The 16,634-nt window shown below is 41.6% G+C and overlaps 1 protein-coding gene and 1 long non-coding RNA gene across 2 annotated transcripts; one reads left to right on the forward strand and one right to left on the reverse strand.

The window, feature by feature from the left end:
• Window positions 1-210: 210 nt before the first annotated feature.
• Window positions 211-15,691, forward strand: sid4 (secreted immunoglobulin domain 4). The gene is made up of 7 exons (XM_076090842.1): window positions 211-1,144; window positions 1,229-1,363; window positions 14,508-14,680; window positions 14,766-14,952; window positions 15,049-15,228; window positions 15,321-15,581; window positions 15,687-15,691. The coding sequence occupies exons 1-7, from the start codon at window positions 865-867 to the stop codon at window positions 15,689-15,691; spliced, it is 1,221 nt and encodes a 406-aa protein (XP_075946957.1). The 5' UTR covers window positions 211-864.
• Window positions 3,240-5,839, reverse strand: LOC142948587 (uncharacterized). The gene is made up of 3 exons (XR_012953530.1): window positions 5,725-5,839; window positions 5,260-5,413; window positions 3,240-3,367 (listed from the first exon to the last, which is right to left on the reverse strand). It is a non-coding gene; the product is annotated as an uncharacterized LOC142948587 (long non-coding RNA).
• Window positions 15,692-16,634: the final 943 nt, after the last annotated feature.

A 16,634-nucleotide genomic window follows, 5' to 3' on the forward strand; every position in this document is an offset into this window, starting at 1 on the left:
GCAATACCATCAACATGAGTTATTTGTAAGCAGGTTAACAGCAATGTCACTGGATTTTGGAATCAAACAATGAGAACAAAATAAGATCCCAAAGTAAGATTACGGCAGTGAAGCAGAACAGGTCGACAGTATTTGAATAGGAGAAGGGGCAAAGGGTAAGTTGGGGGTTAAAGGTTGAAAGTGACTGTATGAAAAAGAGACAGAGAAACAGTGAAAGAGAGATTCTTCACAGGGGACGAAGTGGGACTGTTCTCCGTTCATCATGGATTTCTCACCCGGGGTTCTGATCCTGTTTTCTCTGTTGTGTTCAGGTAATAAATCGGATTCACTTTGAACAGAATTGCAGCTTTTCTGCTAATTAGCTCGACGCCTGTAGAGATGTATATCTTTTTTCTTGTACTTTTAAATGGTCACACGAACTGCTGCTCACACAGCAATATAAAATAATATATGTATAAACTTCAACAGCATTGTCCTTTTGGAAACGGTGTTCCGATTACTTTGGATCACAAATCTAACTGTCTAACTTTCAATTTAAGAAATAGTCCCTTCGGAAGCCGTTGAAAGCATATTCTGTTGGTTATCCAGAGTAATGGTCATTGTTCCATGCTGTGAGCATCAAAACAAAGTTCAAAATCTCAACATTTGGGCAAATCAACGTAAAACAAAGTGCATAGCTGCCATTTTCTTTGTAATTTGGGTACATTAACCCTTTAATATAGTAATACAGATCTTTTTAGCAAAGTAAAAATAAATGAATATTCCTCTCTGACACAATGTCTTTGAGAGACTTTCATTTAATCTCTGCCTTTTTTTTTTTTTGTCATCAATAGCACTTCTGTTCAATCTGTGTATTTGCTCAGCATGTTTGCTTTGGGCTGGTGTGTGTTTACACTGTATTTTACCCAGACTCGTCTAAAGGTTCACAAAGTTGCATTGCATGTGTGTGTGGTGTGTGTGTGTGTGTGTGTGTCACTAGTTATCTCTTTTTGTGCAGTTGCTGGTCAGGCTCCTGAAGTCTCAGTGGAGCCCCAGGCTGCTACTGTGCGCCAAGGGGAGTCTGCCAGCTTTAGATGCCAGGTGCGGAGAGGTGCACAGCCAATCCAAGTGGTGTGGAAGAAAGGCAATAACCAAGCATTACCAGGTCAGGACTAACAACATGTAAGCCTTGTTCACACAACATCAACATCTGTGACGTTTCACTGCATTCTCCTTTTTTTCCTTCTAGACAATGTTAAGACTGGCCCTGATGGCTCTGTGCTGACGGTTGCTAACGCTGTACCTGCAAACCAGGGCCAGTACCGCTGCGTGGCAACCAACTCTGCAGGCCACAGCGCTGCCACGGCTGCGCTGAACGTCAAACGTGAGCTTCTGTTCAATATTTAGTTCAGCACGTATACTGTAAGAAACGTACTGTGAAATTCACAGTTATTAACTGGCAGCAATTGACAAGTTACTTACTGTAAAAAAAAAACACAGTAACTAACTGGCAGCAATTGACAAGTAACTTACTGTAAAAAAGAATCACAGTAACTAACTGGCAGCAATTGACAAGTAACTTACTGTAAAAATAATCACAGTAACTTACTGTGAAAATGAATCACAGTAACTAACTGGCAGCAATTGACAAGTAACTTACTGTGAAAATAATCACAGTAACTAACTGGCAGCAATTGACAAGTAACTTACTGTAAAAATTAATCACAGTAACTAACTGGCAGCAATTGACAAGTAACTTACTGTGAAATTAATCACAGTAACTAACTGGCAGCAATTGACAAGTAACTTACTGTAAAAATTAATCACAGTAACTAACTGGCAGCAATTGACAAGTAACTTACTGTGAAAATAATCACAGTAACTAACTGGCAGCAATTGACAAGTAACTTACTGTAAAAATTAATCACAGTAACCAACTGTGAAAAATAATCACAGTAACTAACTGGCAGCAATTGACAAGTAACTTACTGTGAAAATAATCACAGTAATTGTTACCATGTATTGTATTTTTTAATACAGTAGCAGTTTTATATTGTGAAATCAAACAAAGTAACTAAAGTATTTACTGTATTTTTAATTACAGTAGTAGTGTTATAACCGTAATATAAAGAACAGTAATCTCCAAGTATTGTAATTGTTTTGACGGTTATAGTGTTTAAACTGTAAAATAAAACACAGTAATATCAAAGTACCGTTTTTTTTACGGTAATACTGTTTAAGCTGTAAAATATAAAATAGAATGTTGTATTTGTAAGTTACAGTATCTTAATGGAATAATTTACATATTACCAGTATTCTGCTGTTAAAATAAAATATCACTATCTTAAAATACACCCATTTTTAAGCTTCAACAATAACTGTGGGGAGACAGCAAACAATACATTTTTAACAATTTATTCTTAATTGTTGAACAGTAGCAAGGATAACATTATTCCTGTGCTTGCGAGTATACCATGGCTTCAACAAACAATGCACTAGGAATTTTGTTTTCTTTTGATAACCCAATGACAATTATCTTCTTCTGAAATGTGCATAACTGACAAGAGCTGTAATCTCTAAACATTTACAATCACAAAACGATGGATATTAATATCCAAAAACATGAATATTGCAACATTTGAAACCGTGGCGATAACAAAAACACAAAAATATGAGGCCTTTTCTTCTGCCAATTTTAGATATGTTCTGTTATTGAAAAGGCACCATTTGGTAAATATATTACACACATTATTCTTGCATAAAACACATTTAAAAAAACTTTGAATACACAAAACCAAATGCAAAAATGGTGCCAAACTAATTCATTCCCCTGAAATCCACCGATCTTACTAAACATTAAGAGTGTAGAGGAATTGCCACAGTAAGAAGGGGCCAATAAACCAAGTGCTGTGACAGTTAACATGTACTCTACAGGAGGAATTTGAGGTAGACAGCTTAAAAAGTAACTCTAGCTGTCTCTCAACTTTTAAGTATTAAATCTCTTTTTGAGAGCTTTTGTGCATTTACTTCTGGGTAGATATAATACACAAATATCACACAAAAAAGTATTACATCTCCATGAAAACCTTAATGCTAACTGCAAAAACAGTGTACTATACACATTAGTATACAGTGCAGTTCATACTGCATTTGGTATATTTTATAGAAATTGAACCAATCATATGCATCAGTGACAGTTCCATTTAAAACAATGATAGTAACATCTTAATAATACTGTTTCCCCATTACATACAAAGAGAGCTCACCCTGTTCCACGGACGAACTGAGGTGACTTCACTGAGCAAAGTAGTCTGTGGCTCCTTGCCTCTTAGTGAGTCCATCACTATTCAGTCCATCAGCTCCACAGTGCAAAATGAATAGCAGATCCCTGAAAAAACAACAAAAACAATAGCAAATAAGAAATTAACTTCATTTGAGTGGATGAAGCAGGGATTAAGGAATATTATTTGACCTGTGGGAGATCAATGTCCCACATATATCTTTAGTGGTGTGAAGGCAATCTGGCATTCATGGGGTGGAGTCACCAGTGTGGGGACAGGTGTATATATTTTTTTGTTGTGGCGTGGGGGGGGGGGTTACATACACCTAGGTTACAGTCGGCCCTTTCCAGCAAACTGATGCCCGAACTGTATTATAAACAAGGTTTTGCTACCAGGCGAGCAATGTCCATTCCAACCACATCTACTGGCATAAAAACAGGAAGTCAGTGGTAAAGTAGTAAAGCCTGCATCTTGCTTGACTTGATTGGCTGCCTCTGTCAATTGTGACATTGACAAGCAGTGCGACTCCGCACCTGGTGCTGAAAAGTTGAGAATATTTTATCTAAGGTGCGCACGGTGTATGAAAGGAATGCAATGATTTTGCAGGTGACGCGTTTTAGCGACGCGTCTTGGTGTAGTCAGTCAGTGTGAAAATTGGAGGTTTAGTAAAACTCACATACTGTTGTGAGGAGGAACTCTGCTTTGTCTGTGTGCATGCCTGTTCTCTCACTGCCACCAGTTCATCAGTTCTAAGTTATCTAAATATTTTAAGTTGAAGTTCGCTCAAACAGACACACACGGATAAAATAACATGGAAGAAAAAAACGAGGCCACATCATCTTTTATCTGTAGAGCTAAAATCAGTAAGCCACGCTTGCTCTGGTTACTGATATGCTACATGTATATATGCAGATTTACAGTGCATATAAACCTGTTGACAGTTAGCGCAGATGAGTTCAATAGTATATGGCATCAGAAAAAGCCACATTCTGACAGATTAACTTCCAGCGTGCAATAGTAATAAAACTCAATTCAGAGTTTATGAGTGTTATTTTACAGATTTCTTAAATTTTACTGTTGTTGGACAGAGTTTAACATATGTAATGGGCACTTAGTGGTGGTAATGTTTACGATTACTTACTTACATTCAATTGTTTGTTTTTGCTGTTGCATGCTGGGAAATCTAGCAGATACAATATAAAACTTTTAATCTTACACAATACTCCATTCAATTCTATGCCATTAGACAATATACATGTATATATATATATATATACGTATATATTTTTTTTTAAATATCTATTCAAATTACTTTATAAAATCGGTCTAAATGATCAGATACAGTTCCTTTTTCCACGCTCATATGCAACAAAAAGTCTAATCTTTTATTCACAAATTATTTCTGTTCTGTGTGGAGCAAGGTTGTAATAGTTTTTAAATTAAGTATATTTTATATTAGTTTTGACTTTTCAATTTCATAGTTTTAGTTAGCATTCAGAGTATTTGCTGGTTTTAGCTTAGTTTCAGTTTGTCAGAAATGAATAGTTTTAGTTTTTGCATTTAGTTGTTATAGTTTGTTTTTGTTTGGGCTAGGTATAATGTCTCTACATACAAAATACAGTAAAAGTTTTACGTCCATTTTATATTATTTTTGTTGAATGCCAGATTGCGTTTATACCATTAATAGCCACATATTGGTCTTTTTTGTGACTAGAGGGGCAGAAAACAGACATCTATGCCGGTTCAAAATATCCCATTTGAAATTGACATTACATGACAATGACTATTTCTTCAGTGGAAATTAGTTCCATTGAAAACTGTCCAATGTGTGTTCTGGATATATTATTTAAAGTATCAAGGACACATTGAAAGCAGATTTAACTTTAACATTATCTAAGAGACTAATATTTCAAAACTTTGACAAATAAAAACCAAACCTTCATGGATAAATACCACAAGAGGGAACTCTTTAAAGGCCATGTTATTATAAGAGCCTCACCTCCATCTGGTTATTCTGCCAGTCAAATGCAGTGAAGTCCCTCATGAAGGATTTGACGCATTGGTTCATATCTGATGTCTTGCGCTTTACTGGTCTTCCACTTTCCATTCTTTTCTTGACCTTGGCACTGCATTTGCTGGAGTCTGGATTTACCCTGACAAGGAACCCAATACAAATGAAAGTTAATATTTAGAACCACCAAGCTCATCAGTCTTTTCAGGGCATATCAACAAGGTCATACAACGATCAAACTCTTTTTAGATAATAATTGGGCAAACGGTTTTTACAGCAAAATCAAATAGATGCTGATTGTAAGAAGTCCTATTCTTGTATTGTCCGCAAATGCCACCTAAATGCAAGTACGGTGATTTTTACCTGGTCAATGCTACAAGCAGACTTTAATGGAGAAATGCAGGTAATGCAAATGCAAAGAAACGTGATGTACATAAGAATTTATAACAATACCTTTGTATACGTTGTGGCTGCTTCCACCTGATACTCAAGGGCCAGGGCAGTTGTGAAATCTGGCATGGGAGGTAAATATGTGATTACCACACGGCCTTCTATGGACAGCATCCACCTGTTCGCAGACATACATACATACATACAATAAACATGTGCTGTACATGATTTAAAAAGTCCAATCGTGGAAAGTGAGCATATTTGTTTAATCACTCTTATTATAAACTGTAAAACTTACAATCCGTGCCTCTCCACCAAGTCAGAGACGCAAACTTTGACAAGTTTCAGCCTGTTTTTTTCTGTAACAATGGCCTGAGTTTGGAGTTCCTCAAATATTTCAGGAACTTTCTTATCGAGGAGCGGTCTCAATCCATCCTATACAAACGGTTCCTTTGTAGGCTGAAAAGAGAACTAAGAGCAAAGCCGAACAAAGCAGAAATTTAGACTAATTTCCATGAGATTCTTCGAAACAAAATTTGACAAGATGTACACATAACCCCAAATAATATATATGAAAATGTACCGAGTAAGACAGACTTCTCTTGCAACAGGTAGAAAATGGGCACTTGGAATCTGTCAAGGTAACTTATCTGTACACTACTATCAACATCAGTAAACTCTTGGAAATCTGAGTTAAATTTTAAAATCCTTTCAAGGACAAATCCCAATTTGCTCGTCTTTTCCAGAAGTTGGTTTGTGCTTTGGACACAATTTTTCTTTTCAATTCTTTACCATTCTGTAATGTGGTTGCGAGGACTTTCACAGATTCATGCTGCTCTTGTCTCCCTTCCTGTAAACAACAAACAAAACACACGTTAAGTACCAATCAAATGTATTGTGGTATTGACTAAATATATTAATTTATCCAGTGTTTTCCACTTTTAGAGGGTAAAGATGCTGCATCACACATTCACAGAAAGGGAGGTCACCTAATCTTTAGTCAAATAATCAAAACTCACTACAGGGACCTTTTTTATTTGAAAAAAAAACACACCGTTGCTGAATTATATTAAATATAAAAATTCAAATGGCATGAGAGCTATTGTGCTTATACTACAGTGCACCATTTCAACATAATACAGTTTCAGAATAAGAGCATCTACTCCTGCCTGCCAGCACATGCAAGAGGAGAGGGAGACATGGGCCCTGAAGCTCTCCACATAGATTTTATATTCATGTGCTACAGGTCCTTCGCCCTATAGCCATATAACGGCAGGGAAAGCCCTGCCGTTATATGGCTGTTCAAGCCAATTGGCCTGTTCAAGCCAATTGTAAACAGCTAGCTAATATTAGTTCCATGTAGGTTAATGGCACACTTAGTTTCTTTAACAAATCAAACACAGTTAACCCAAACTTTACATTTAATAACGTTACAGCTTAACCACTTAACGATACTTACTTTTCCTCTGCCCCATCGTTAACACCTGTCTGCTCTAAGCGCATCTAAGTCACTCTATCTACACCTCAACACCCACACACTGACGTTAAAGTTACGCACTTTCGCGCCACTTCTGACGGAACAATGAATTAAATATAACAAAGATAGCTAGCTAGGCTTGACCAACCGAGTGTTTGCTAGCTCACAAATGCTAACATGAACTGACATGACATAACGCTCATCATGATGGCCAGAACATAATTTACCCAGGCAGTTAAAGAAGCTAGCTAACGTTAGCTATCCAATATCAGCTAGCAGAGTCATTCATTCAACGTTAACCACTAGCTTAACTCAGTTATTCAGCTAACTAGCTGATAGCTAATGTTAGCCAGATGGCTAGATACTGTTGGCAAACTATTTTAAGAGATATAATGTTAACGTTACTCACTTAAATTAATCTTTACCGATATCCAACCAGCTCTGTGTCATCACAGTGTGTGCAGACGTTCGCTCCGTACCGCAGCGCCCGGAGCTCTCTCCCCCCATCAGCCGCACAGGCGGCAAGCGGGCGGGGAGCTCCGAGCGCTGCAGCACGGGGCGAAGTTTCACCGGGCGCCGCTGGACTGCACACACTACGTTACACACACTTCCATTAAAATATGGGGCCACTGTTTTGGTAATATAACCAACGCCAACAACTCACCGCTAGTGTTGGAATGTCCTCCTCTGAGACGTCCATCTTCTTTGGCAGCCAGCAGTGAAAAGAGCGGCTTGACGGTTGCAAGTTGAAACATTTGAAATAGCTCAACCGTGATTGGTCAAGGCAGTCCACTGTTCCCGCTTTACCGAGTCTCAGGAGGATACACGTTTTATATTTGCGTTTATTTGGAAAGCAATAATTTGATTTCAAGTCCGTTTTCAGATGACTTATTCATACATTAAATATTTAAAATTGTAGAAACTGAATTGTCAAAAAACACATTTTGCACTCAACAACACACTCATGTGTGGGCTGATCCATTGTCATACTACACGTGTGTCTGTTAAAAGGATACAGAAATGACATAAAATGTGTTAAAGTGCCCTTGACACAGCAGATGTGTGATGTATATTAATTCAGATTCATGTTTTTCTGCTGGATGGCACCATCCCTGAACATGTTCCAGTCTGTATTCCAAACAGTCCTGTAGAGCAGATATACTAGTTTCATCTAACAGTTGGGAGTGAGGCTGAGGGACAAAAGGGTGTGCTAGCTAGCTAATTTAGTGGTCTGATTAACAGTAAATTCATAAAATGTAGTCCCCCATGTTACTATTACTCATTTCAATAATAATAATACTTTTTATTTGTATAGTGCTTTAAAAGGTACTCAAAGACACTTTACATGCTAAAAACAGAAACAATAGAAGCAATTACAATATAAACAAGATAGATAATATAACCGTATCGAACAGCACAAAAACATACATCACTAACTACACAGGTTAAAAGCAGATTTAAATCGATGAGTTTTAAGTGCAGTTTTGAAAGTGGCGATTGACGGAGAATGTCTGAGGTGCTGGGGGAGGGAGTTCCAGAGGGAGAGGGCAGCAATGGAGAAGGCCCTCTCCCCCGAGGTCCGGTGCTTGGACAGACGAGGGGGGGTAAGGAGGTTGGCGCGGCGTCATGTTGGGAGCGTGTCGATGCAGGAGGTCTGAAAGGAAAGGGTTCAGGGTTATGAAGGGCTTTGTATGTGATGAGAAGAATCTTGAACTGGATTCTTTTCTGTATGGAGAGCCAGTGGAGGTTTTGAAGGACTGGGGTGATGTGGTCTCTGGTGCGGGAGTGGGAGAGCAGACGTTCAGCTGAGTTCTGGATGTATTGTAGTTTGTTGATAATTCGGGTGAGCCGTACAGGATGCTGTTGCAGTAGTCCAGTCGAGAGGTGATGAAGGCGTGGATGAGTGTTTCAGCAGCTGTTGAGGAGAGGGAGGGCAGAGACGGGCGATGTTTTTGAGATGAAAGAAGGCGTTTTATGGGATGTGATTGACGTGGCGTTAGAAGGAGAGGGTTTGATCAAAAGCAGGGACATCGATGCAGAGAGAGAAGTTGTGGTGGGATTTGTTTAGTGATTTGGGGCCGATGATGAGGATTTCAGATTTGTTGCTGTTGAATTTGAGAAAGTTGGCTGGCATCCAGGTTTTTATATCTGTGAGGCAGTTGGTGATGGTGGAGTGGGTGATGGGGTGATGGATTTGGTGGAGATTTAGAGCTGGGTGTCAGCATAGCAGTGGAAGTCGAGACCATGGTGGCGTATGATGTCGCCAAGGGGGAGCAGGTAATGAGTATGAGGATGAAGAGTAGGGGACCGAGTACCGAACCTTGGGGGACACCTTGGCCAGGACAGAAAAATGCCGTGACCGGGTCGATTGGCCGCAGGTACTTCTGAGCGAGGCAGCAGAGCGAAGTGGCCGGACGGGGGTGTAGGGCTTGACCATGGGCTGGAGATAGGAAGAAGCTGTTCCTTTCACTGCCCTGTAGGCTAGCACCAGAGTCTTAAACTGGATGCAACCTCTTACAGGGAGCCAGTGTAGAGAATGGAGAAGGGAAGTTGTGTGGGAGAACTTGGGGCGATTGAACACCAGACGAGCTGCAGGTTTCTGGACAAGCTCCAGAGGTCTGATGGCCGACGCCAGGGCTCCGGCAAGTAGTGAGTTGCAGTAGTCCAGGTGGGAGATGACAAGAGCTTGGATGAGCACCTGCACCGTCTCATCAGTGAGGAAGGATCGAATCCTCCTGATGTTGTAGAGCAGGAATCTTCAGGAGCGTGTAACCGATGCAATGTTTGCTGAGAACGACAGTTGGTCATCTAGGGTCACACCCAGATTCCTCGCAGTCCGAGTTGGCGTCAACACGGTATCATCAATGGTGATGGACAGGTCTCGGTGAGGGCAACCCCTCCCCGGGAGGAACAGTAGCTCGGTTTTGTCCAGGTTGAGCTTCAGGTGGTGTGTCGCCATCCACTTTGAGATGTCAGCCAAGCACGCAGCAATGCGTGCCTCCACTTGAGTGTCACCGGGGGGAAATGACAAGACCAGCTGGGTCTCATCAGCATAACAATGTTAAGAGAAGTCATGAGAGCGAATAACAGAACCCAGAGATGTTGTGTAGAGCGACAAGAGAAGGGGGCCCAGAACTGAACCTTGTGGAACCCCCGTAGTCAGCATGCGTGGTTCCGACACGGCCCCCCTCCATGTCACCTGGTAGGATCAACCTGTCAAGTAGGATGCAAGCAGGGAGAGTGCAGAGCCTGAGGTTGGAAAGGAGGATCTGGTGGTTCACCGTGTCAAACGCCGCAGACAGGTCCAGGAGAATCAGGACAGAGGAGAGAGAATTCACCCTCGCGGCATGAAGCGACTGTCACCGCAAGGAGGGCTGTCTCTGTCGAGTGACCCACCTTGAACCCGGACTGGTGGGGGTCCAAGAGGCTGTTCTGGTGGAGATAGGAAGACAGTTGGTTAAAGACAGCACGTTCAAGTGTTTTGGATACAAAGGGTAAAAGAGAAACCGGTCTGAAGTTCTTGACATCAGAAGGGTCAAGTGATGCTTTCTTCAGAAGAGGGGTGACTCTGGCAGTCTTGAAAGCCGCGGGAAAGCATCCTAGCAGGCCGCTAGAAGGCTACCCAGCTTGTTAAGATGAATACCATCGTTCTTAAAAGAGGAAGAGCGGTCCCAAAACAGATTAAAATTGTCAATGAAGCCTACGTTGTGGGTCCTTGACTGGAGTCAAGTGTGGAGGCTGAGGACTCTGCTGAACCGCTGTGATCCACGGCCGAGTGTCGGAGTTGGACCACTGATGAAAGCAGACCGTCCACGGCTGTCTAAAAAGTGTAAAAGATTTAAAAAATCAATCTTATTCAACTCACACTGGTGGAGTCTGAGTTGACCAACTCTGTGATTCCCACATGAACGATCATTTGCCGAATGGTAGACGGGAGTGCATGCAGCAGGCGAGGCAATTTCAACAGGATGTCGGGAGCTGTCGCTCCGGGGAAACAGTGTGTGGCTGCGTTGAAGAAATGGATATTCCTGATTATGGAATCCACGACTATCAGTGCCGTCGGGGAGAAGAGGGGACGAGGAGACAACACAGCGCGTGTAATATGGAGGAGACGAAGATTTAACAAGTGGTGACGGAGTGGACAGGGAAGGACTGAGAAAACGGGGGACAGAAGCTCGCCGCGGTGCTGGTGTAAAGAGCGGTATGGAGCGGCGAGTCCTGGTGCGAGAGGAGGGCTGAGGAATGACTGGCATAGGGATCTCAGGGGACCCGGGGCCGTGGGTCCCGCGAGGCGGCAGGTCAGATGGTGTAGTCAGAGGAGGGAAGTCGTGGAGGGCAAGAATGTCATATTTATTCTCCAGCTGGACATTAAGTCCAGCTAATGGGGTGTAGGAAGTAATGGGGTGTAGGAGAGGGATGTCTCCCTTTCCGGCTGCTGCGAGCACAGACCAGGGACCAGGGCTCGTGATGGGATGGAGTGGAGCTGACCAGGGCTTTAGGCTTAGCTCCGAGCCGTAGCCAGGAAGCCTCAGGGATTTTGACCGGAGGAGGGGCCGCGTCAGCAGGACTGGAAGCGGTGGAATCACATGGTCGCTGGCTGTGTCGGTTTGTGCTGGACCGAAGATGATGGTGTCCATGAGCTTCTCAGCATCCTGGATCCTGTAGAGTGTGGAAATTCTTCCTTCCAGCTCTGTGATTTTATCGATCAGGCGCGCGCAGCTGACACAATTGGATGGAGAGGTGAGTGGAGCCATAGTAGATGTGGTGGACAATTGGGCTCCAACCCGCAGCCCACAGCCTTGTCCAGGTATTAGCAACGTAGCTGATTCACAGACGGCCCCGTTTTCAGTTTGCTGATCACTCTGTATCTGTGGTCCCTGTAGCATTAGCTAGCTTCAAAGCCCAAAGCTAAAAACAAGCCGGTAGTAGCCCAGCAGGCTATCCGGTCTGGGGAATGCCAAACCTAAGAGGTATAGTACGTGTTGGCTGACATCGTGCTCCTAGTTCAATACACACGGATCAAAACAGCCAGGATCTCAAAAGTATAGCGCAAGAATGTGCCCAAAACTGGACAAAAATGCCAATTTGTGGAAAAGGGGAGCGGAGAAACAGCTCTGAAATAACTGAAATAAATAAGTGTGGAATTACGAAATAAAATTCCACTGAAATAAATAAGTCATTTGAAAAACATGTATTTATTTATTGAACTATACTGACTATTTTAAATATTTATCATTCCATTTATTTAAATATACAGATATTTATTGCCTCAATTATTTATTTCAAGACTTTTTTCAGTGCCATATTTATTTATTTCAGAGGCATTTTTTTTAATTTCATTTTTATATTGAATTAAATCCATTGCAATGCAGCTATCAGTTACTGTGATTTTTTTACAGAATATTCTCAGTTATTGGGATTTTCTACAACATGTTGATTACTGTGACTTTCTACAGTACTATGATGGGTAATGTGATTTTCTACAGTAGCTTGTTGGTTATTGTGATTTTCTACAGTACTATGTTCGTTATTGTGATTTTCTACAGTTCTATGTTCGTTATTGTGATTTTTTACACTACTATGTTTGTTACTGTGTTTTTTTTTACAGTAGATTGTTAGTTACTGTGAGTTCTACAGTACTCTGTTCGTTACTGTGGTTTTTTACAGTACTATGTTCATTACTGTGATTTTCTACAGTAGATTGTTAGTTACTGTGAGTTCTACAGTACTCTGTTTGTTACTGTGATTTTTTACAGTACTCTGTTCGTTACTGTGAAGTTCTACAGTAGATTGTTAGTTACTGTGAGTTCTACAGTACTCTGTTCGTTACTGTGATTTTTTACAGTACTATGTTCATTACTGTGATTTTCTACAGTAGATTGTTAGTTACTGTGAGTTCTACAGTACTCTGTTCATTACTGTGATTTTTTACAGTACTATGTTCATTACTGTGATTTTCTACAGTAGATTGTTAGTTACTGTGATTTTTACAGTACTATGTTCATTTCTGTGATTTTCTACAGTAGATTGTTAGTTACTGTGAGTTCTACAGTACTCTGTTCATTACTGTGATTTTTTACAGTACTATGTTCATTACTGTGATTTTCTACAGTAGATTGTTAGTTACTGTGAGTTCTACAGTACTCTGTTCGTTACTGTGTTTTTTTACAGTAGATTGTTCGTTACTGTGATTTTTTACAGTAGATTATTCGTTACTGTGATTTTTTACAGTAGCTTGTTCGTTACTGTGATTTTTTACAGTACTTTGTCGGGTACTGTGATTTTCTACAGTACCTTTTTGGTTACTGTGTTTGTATACAGTAAACGAGTTATTACTGTGATTTTCACAGTAAAACTTTGACTACAGTAATATTTGGTTGAATTCACAGTATTTTACTGGGAAATAGTATACAGTAAGTTACTGCTCACATACACAGTAAATTACTGTGGATTTCACAGCCGTTTTTTACAGTGTATACTTTTACTCAGGACCAAATGGCACTCAGACACAGTGAGCGACAATAGCTGGTGCACATAGTGGAGCATTGAGCTTTGATTTGATACAAACCAAAAACCTAAAACAGCTAAAAGTGAGTGAATATTGGACTTAACGTTTGCCAGGTGGGCAGAAACACGACTCCACATACATATTAAAGTTGCTCTGTGACACAAGTTATGAATTTAACTGTGGTTTTTAACCTCAGTTCAAGCACATGTTCAAGCGCATCTATATGTTCTGATGACAAAGAGGGTCGACACATGGCCCCTCACTGTCCTGCTCTCCCAGACGGCAGTTATGCATCTATTGTGACTATTAAACTCCTATGAGAGAGGTCCCCCAGTGTGGTTCTCCTGAGAAGGACAATCCTCCAGGGGAGCAGGGCCAACATGCAGGAATGTCAAAAGCAGCCTCATCCTCCTGTCCTTTTCTGGATTGAGATGAAAGGAGTTGAACCATCGCTGTATGGGACACGCCCTCGGGAGGCCCAAATGGAATCTCCACTGATGCTGCCGCTAGCATTCCCAGCAGTCCCAGCTGTTTATGAACCTGTGAGCAGGGTTCCCTATAGTCGGAAGTGACGTAACGCTTTCTCTGGACTGTCTACCTTCTTGGGAGCGAGATGTGCATTCATTGTCACAGATTAAAAGTGGATACCAAGAAAGACCTGCTGCTGATGCTGCGTGTTGCTCTATAATTCATTCATCATAGTGACAGTCAGAATGAGGTCAAAACAGATCTGCTGAATGTGTAAATGAACAACTGTTTGCTAACAGGTTTGCCATACCAACTTAAAAGTTTGTATAAAAATATTGTGTTCACAAAGTTGGTTATTAACTATGTCACTCGTGTCTGTGTGTCCTTTGTCAGATGCTCCTAAAGTGCGGCTGACACCCACAGGGCCCCTGCGAGTCAGGATGGGTCACCCTGTCTCAGTGGAGTGTCGGGCCACAGGCAGGCCACGGCCCAAGCTGAACTGGAAACGCCAAGGCTCCACCCTGCAGCTGGTTACCAAGGACACAAATGATGTCAACACCATACAGGTGAAATATGAACACATGCACGAGTAATCCTTATTTCCACAATTTAAGATAACAAAAAGAACATAATGGCCAACTCTTTTCTCAGTGGCCTGTAGTGCACCCAGAGGACTCAGGAGTTTACATTTGCCGGGCTGAAAACATGGAAGGGGTGGCCGAGGTCAAAGTTGAGATCATCGTTGAGGGGCAGCCGGGAGCACCGGTGGCTTCAGTGGGCGCTACAGAAATGACAGTGGTGGAGGCAAATACGATCACAATGGAGTGTCAGGCCAGTGGTAGGATGTTTGTGTGCGTGTGCGTGTCAATATCTCTCAGTGCTGCTCTCACTTCTAATTTTTCACTTAGCTCTCCGTTTCCCTCCCTCGTTTCAGGTTCCCCTCCTCCCGTCATCACCTGGTCCAAGCTGCGAGCACCGCTGCCTTGGAAACACACAATGGCTGGTGGAGTTTTGACACTGACCAGCGTGGGGCGCCAAGATTCAGGACAATACATCTGTAATGCAACCAACATACATGGCTACAGTGAAGCGTACACGCAGATGGAGGTGGAGAGTGAGTTGACGATGCAGATAATAAAGACACAGATACTGTACGTGAAGATTGTCACTGCTCATGATGAAAGTAACGTTTTCTCCTTCATGCAGGTCCTCCGTACGCCACCTGCCTGCCTGACCAGGTGAGGCTCCAGCCCGGAGATGCGCTGCGCGTTCAGTGCGTCGCCCACGGCTCTCATCCCATTCGGTTCGAGTGGAGCCGGGGGGACAGGGCGAGTCTGCCTCCAGGAGCCACAAGGGATGGAACGCTGCTCATCGGCCACGTTAAACTGAGCGACAGCGGGACGTACAAATGTGTGGCCACCAACCACATCGGCTCTAGTGAGGCACTGGCCAAAGTCATCATAAAAGGTGAGCTGGTGTTTGGGTTGAGGCAATTTAACGTCCATCAAAATCGGACTCTCTTTATTTTACTTTCTAATTGTGTGTCCTTTCTCTTTTTGCTTCTTTTTACAGCTTAATCCAATGTGGTCTTGTCTGATTGACAAACCATCTATGCAGCACTTTCAACTTCTGCAAGTTGTGGTTGTTGCCATCAACACAGTTTAACAGCTAATAATGACAAAACAGAGAACTTTACATTTAACAGATCCATATATTTTGATGTATGAAAGTGAAATATATCAAAGCTGTTTAAACTCTTGGTGCTGTTAATGTGGGGTTAAGTTTGTACTTTTATATTATTGTTGCTCTAGCTGCATATCTCCCCTCGGATAGCTTTTCTCTGGAACTCAGTGTGGACGTCACAGCGTAGTGTGTGTGTGTGGGAGTTTCTACTGGTGGAATGCCTCTGCACCCTGTCTGCCTCCCTTCATGTCATCTGCTAAGTCGGCACCTTTGCACTTCCAAAATTGAGGGAACGACGAAACAAAGAAAAGCCTGATCTAATATAAAAGCTCTTATTATGCGATTAAATTCAAAAGAATAAAGACCGAATGAAGTTTCATTCATTTCAATGAAAAATGATGCTTTATAAAATGTTTGTCTGAAAAGGTGTGTGTGTTGGTTTGCAAAATGCAAATACTCAATCAATGTACCTGGTTATTAAATTCAGCTCTGAAGTTCACATTGTGTTTATAGATGTGTTTGCTGAGGAGACCTCGGTGGCTGAGCGTCCGTTAACGGACAAAACACTAATCTCAACATTCACTGGTCAAGAGCCTTGTGACTCCATTTCAGCTTTTTGTTATACTCGGATTTTGGTAAAATATTAATATAATGACAAATGCAATTATCTAACCATCTATAAAGGATGGTTAGATAATAGATACAAACTTTGAAGGTGCAGTGTACAAATATTTCAAAATTTAAAAATGTTCAGACTTTAGCCTTCAGCCCCAGTCGACGCTGACTTCACACAGCTGCCTCTGGAGAGACTTAAGCCCAGAAAGGGCCGGCAAAGTG

This window comes from Anarhichas minor, unplaced genomic scaffold, assembly GCF_050575085.1.
Source record: "Anarhichas minor isolate MPS153535 unplaced genomic scaffold, ASM5057508v1 ptg000012l, whole genome shotgun sequence".
Lineage (NCBI taxonomy): Eukaryota > Metazoa > Chordata > Actinopteri > Perciformes > Anarhichadidae > Anarhichas > Anarhichas minor.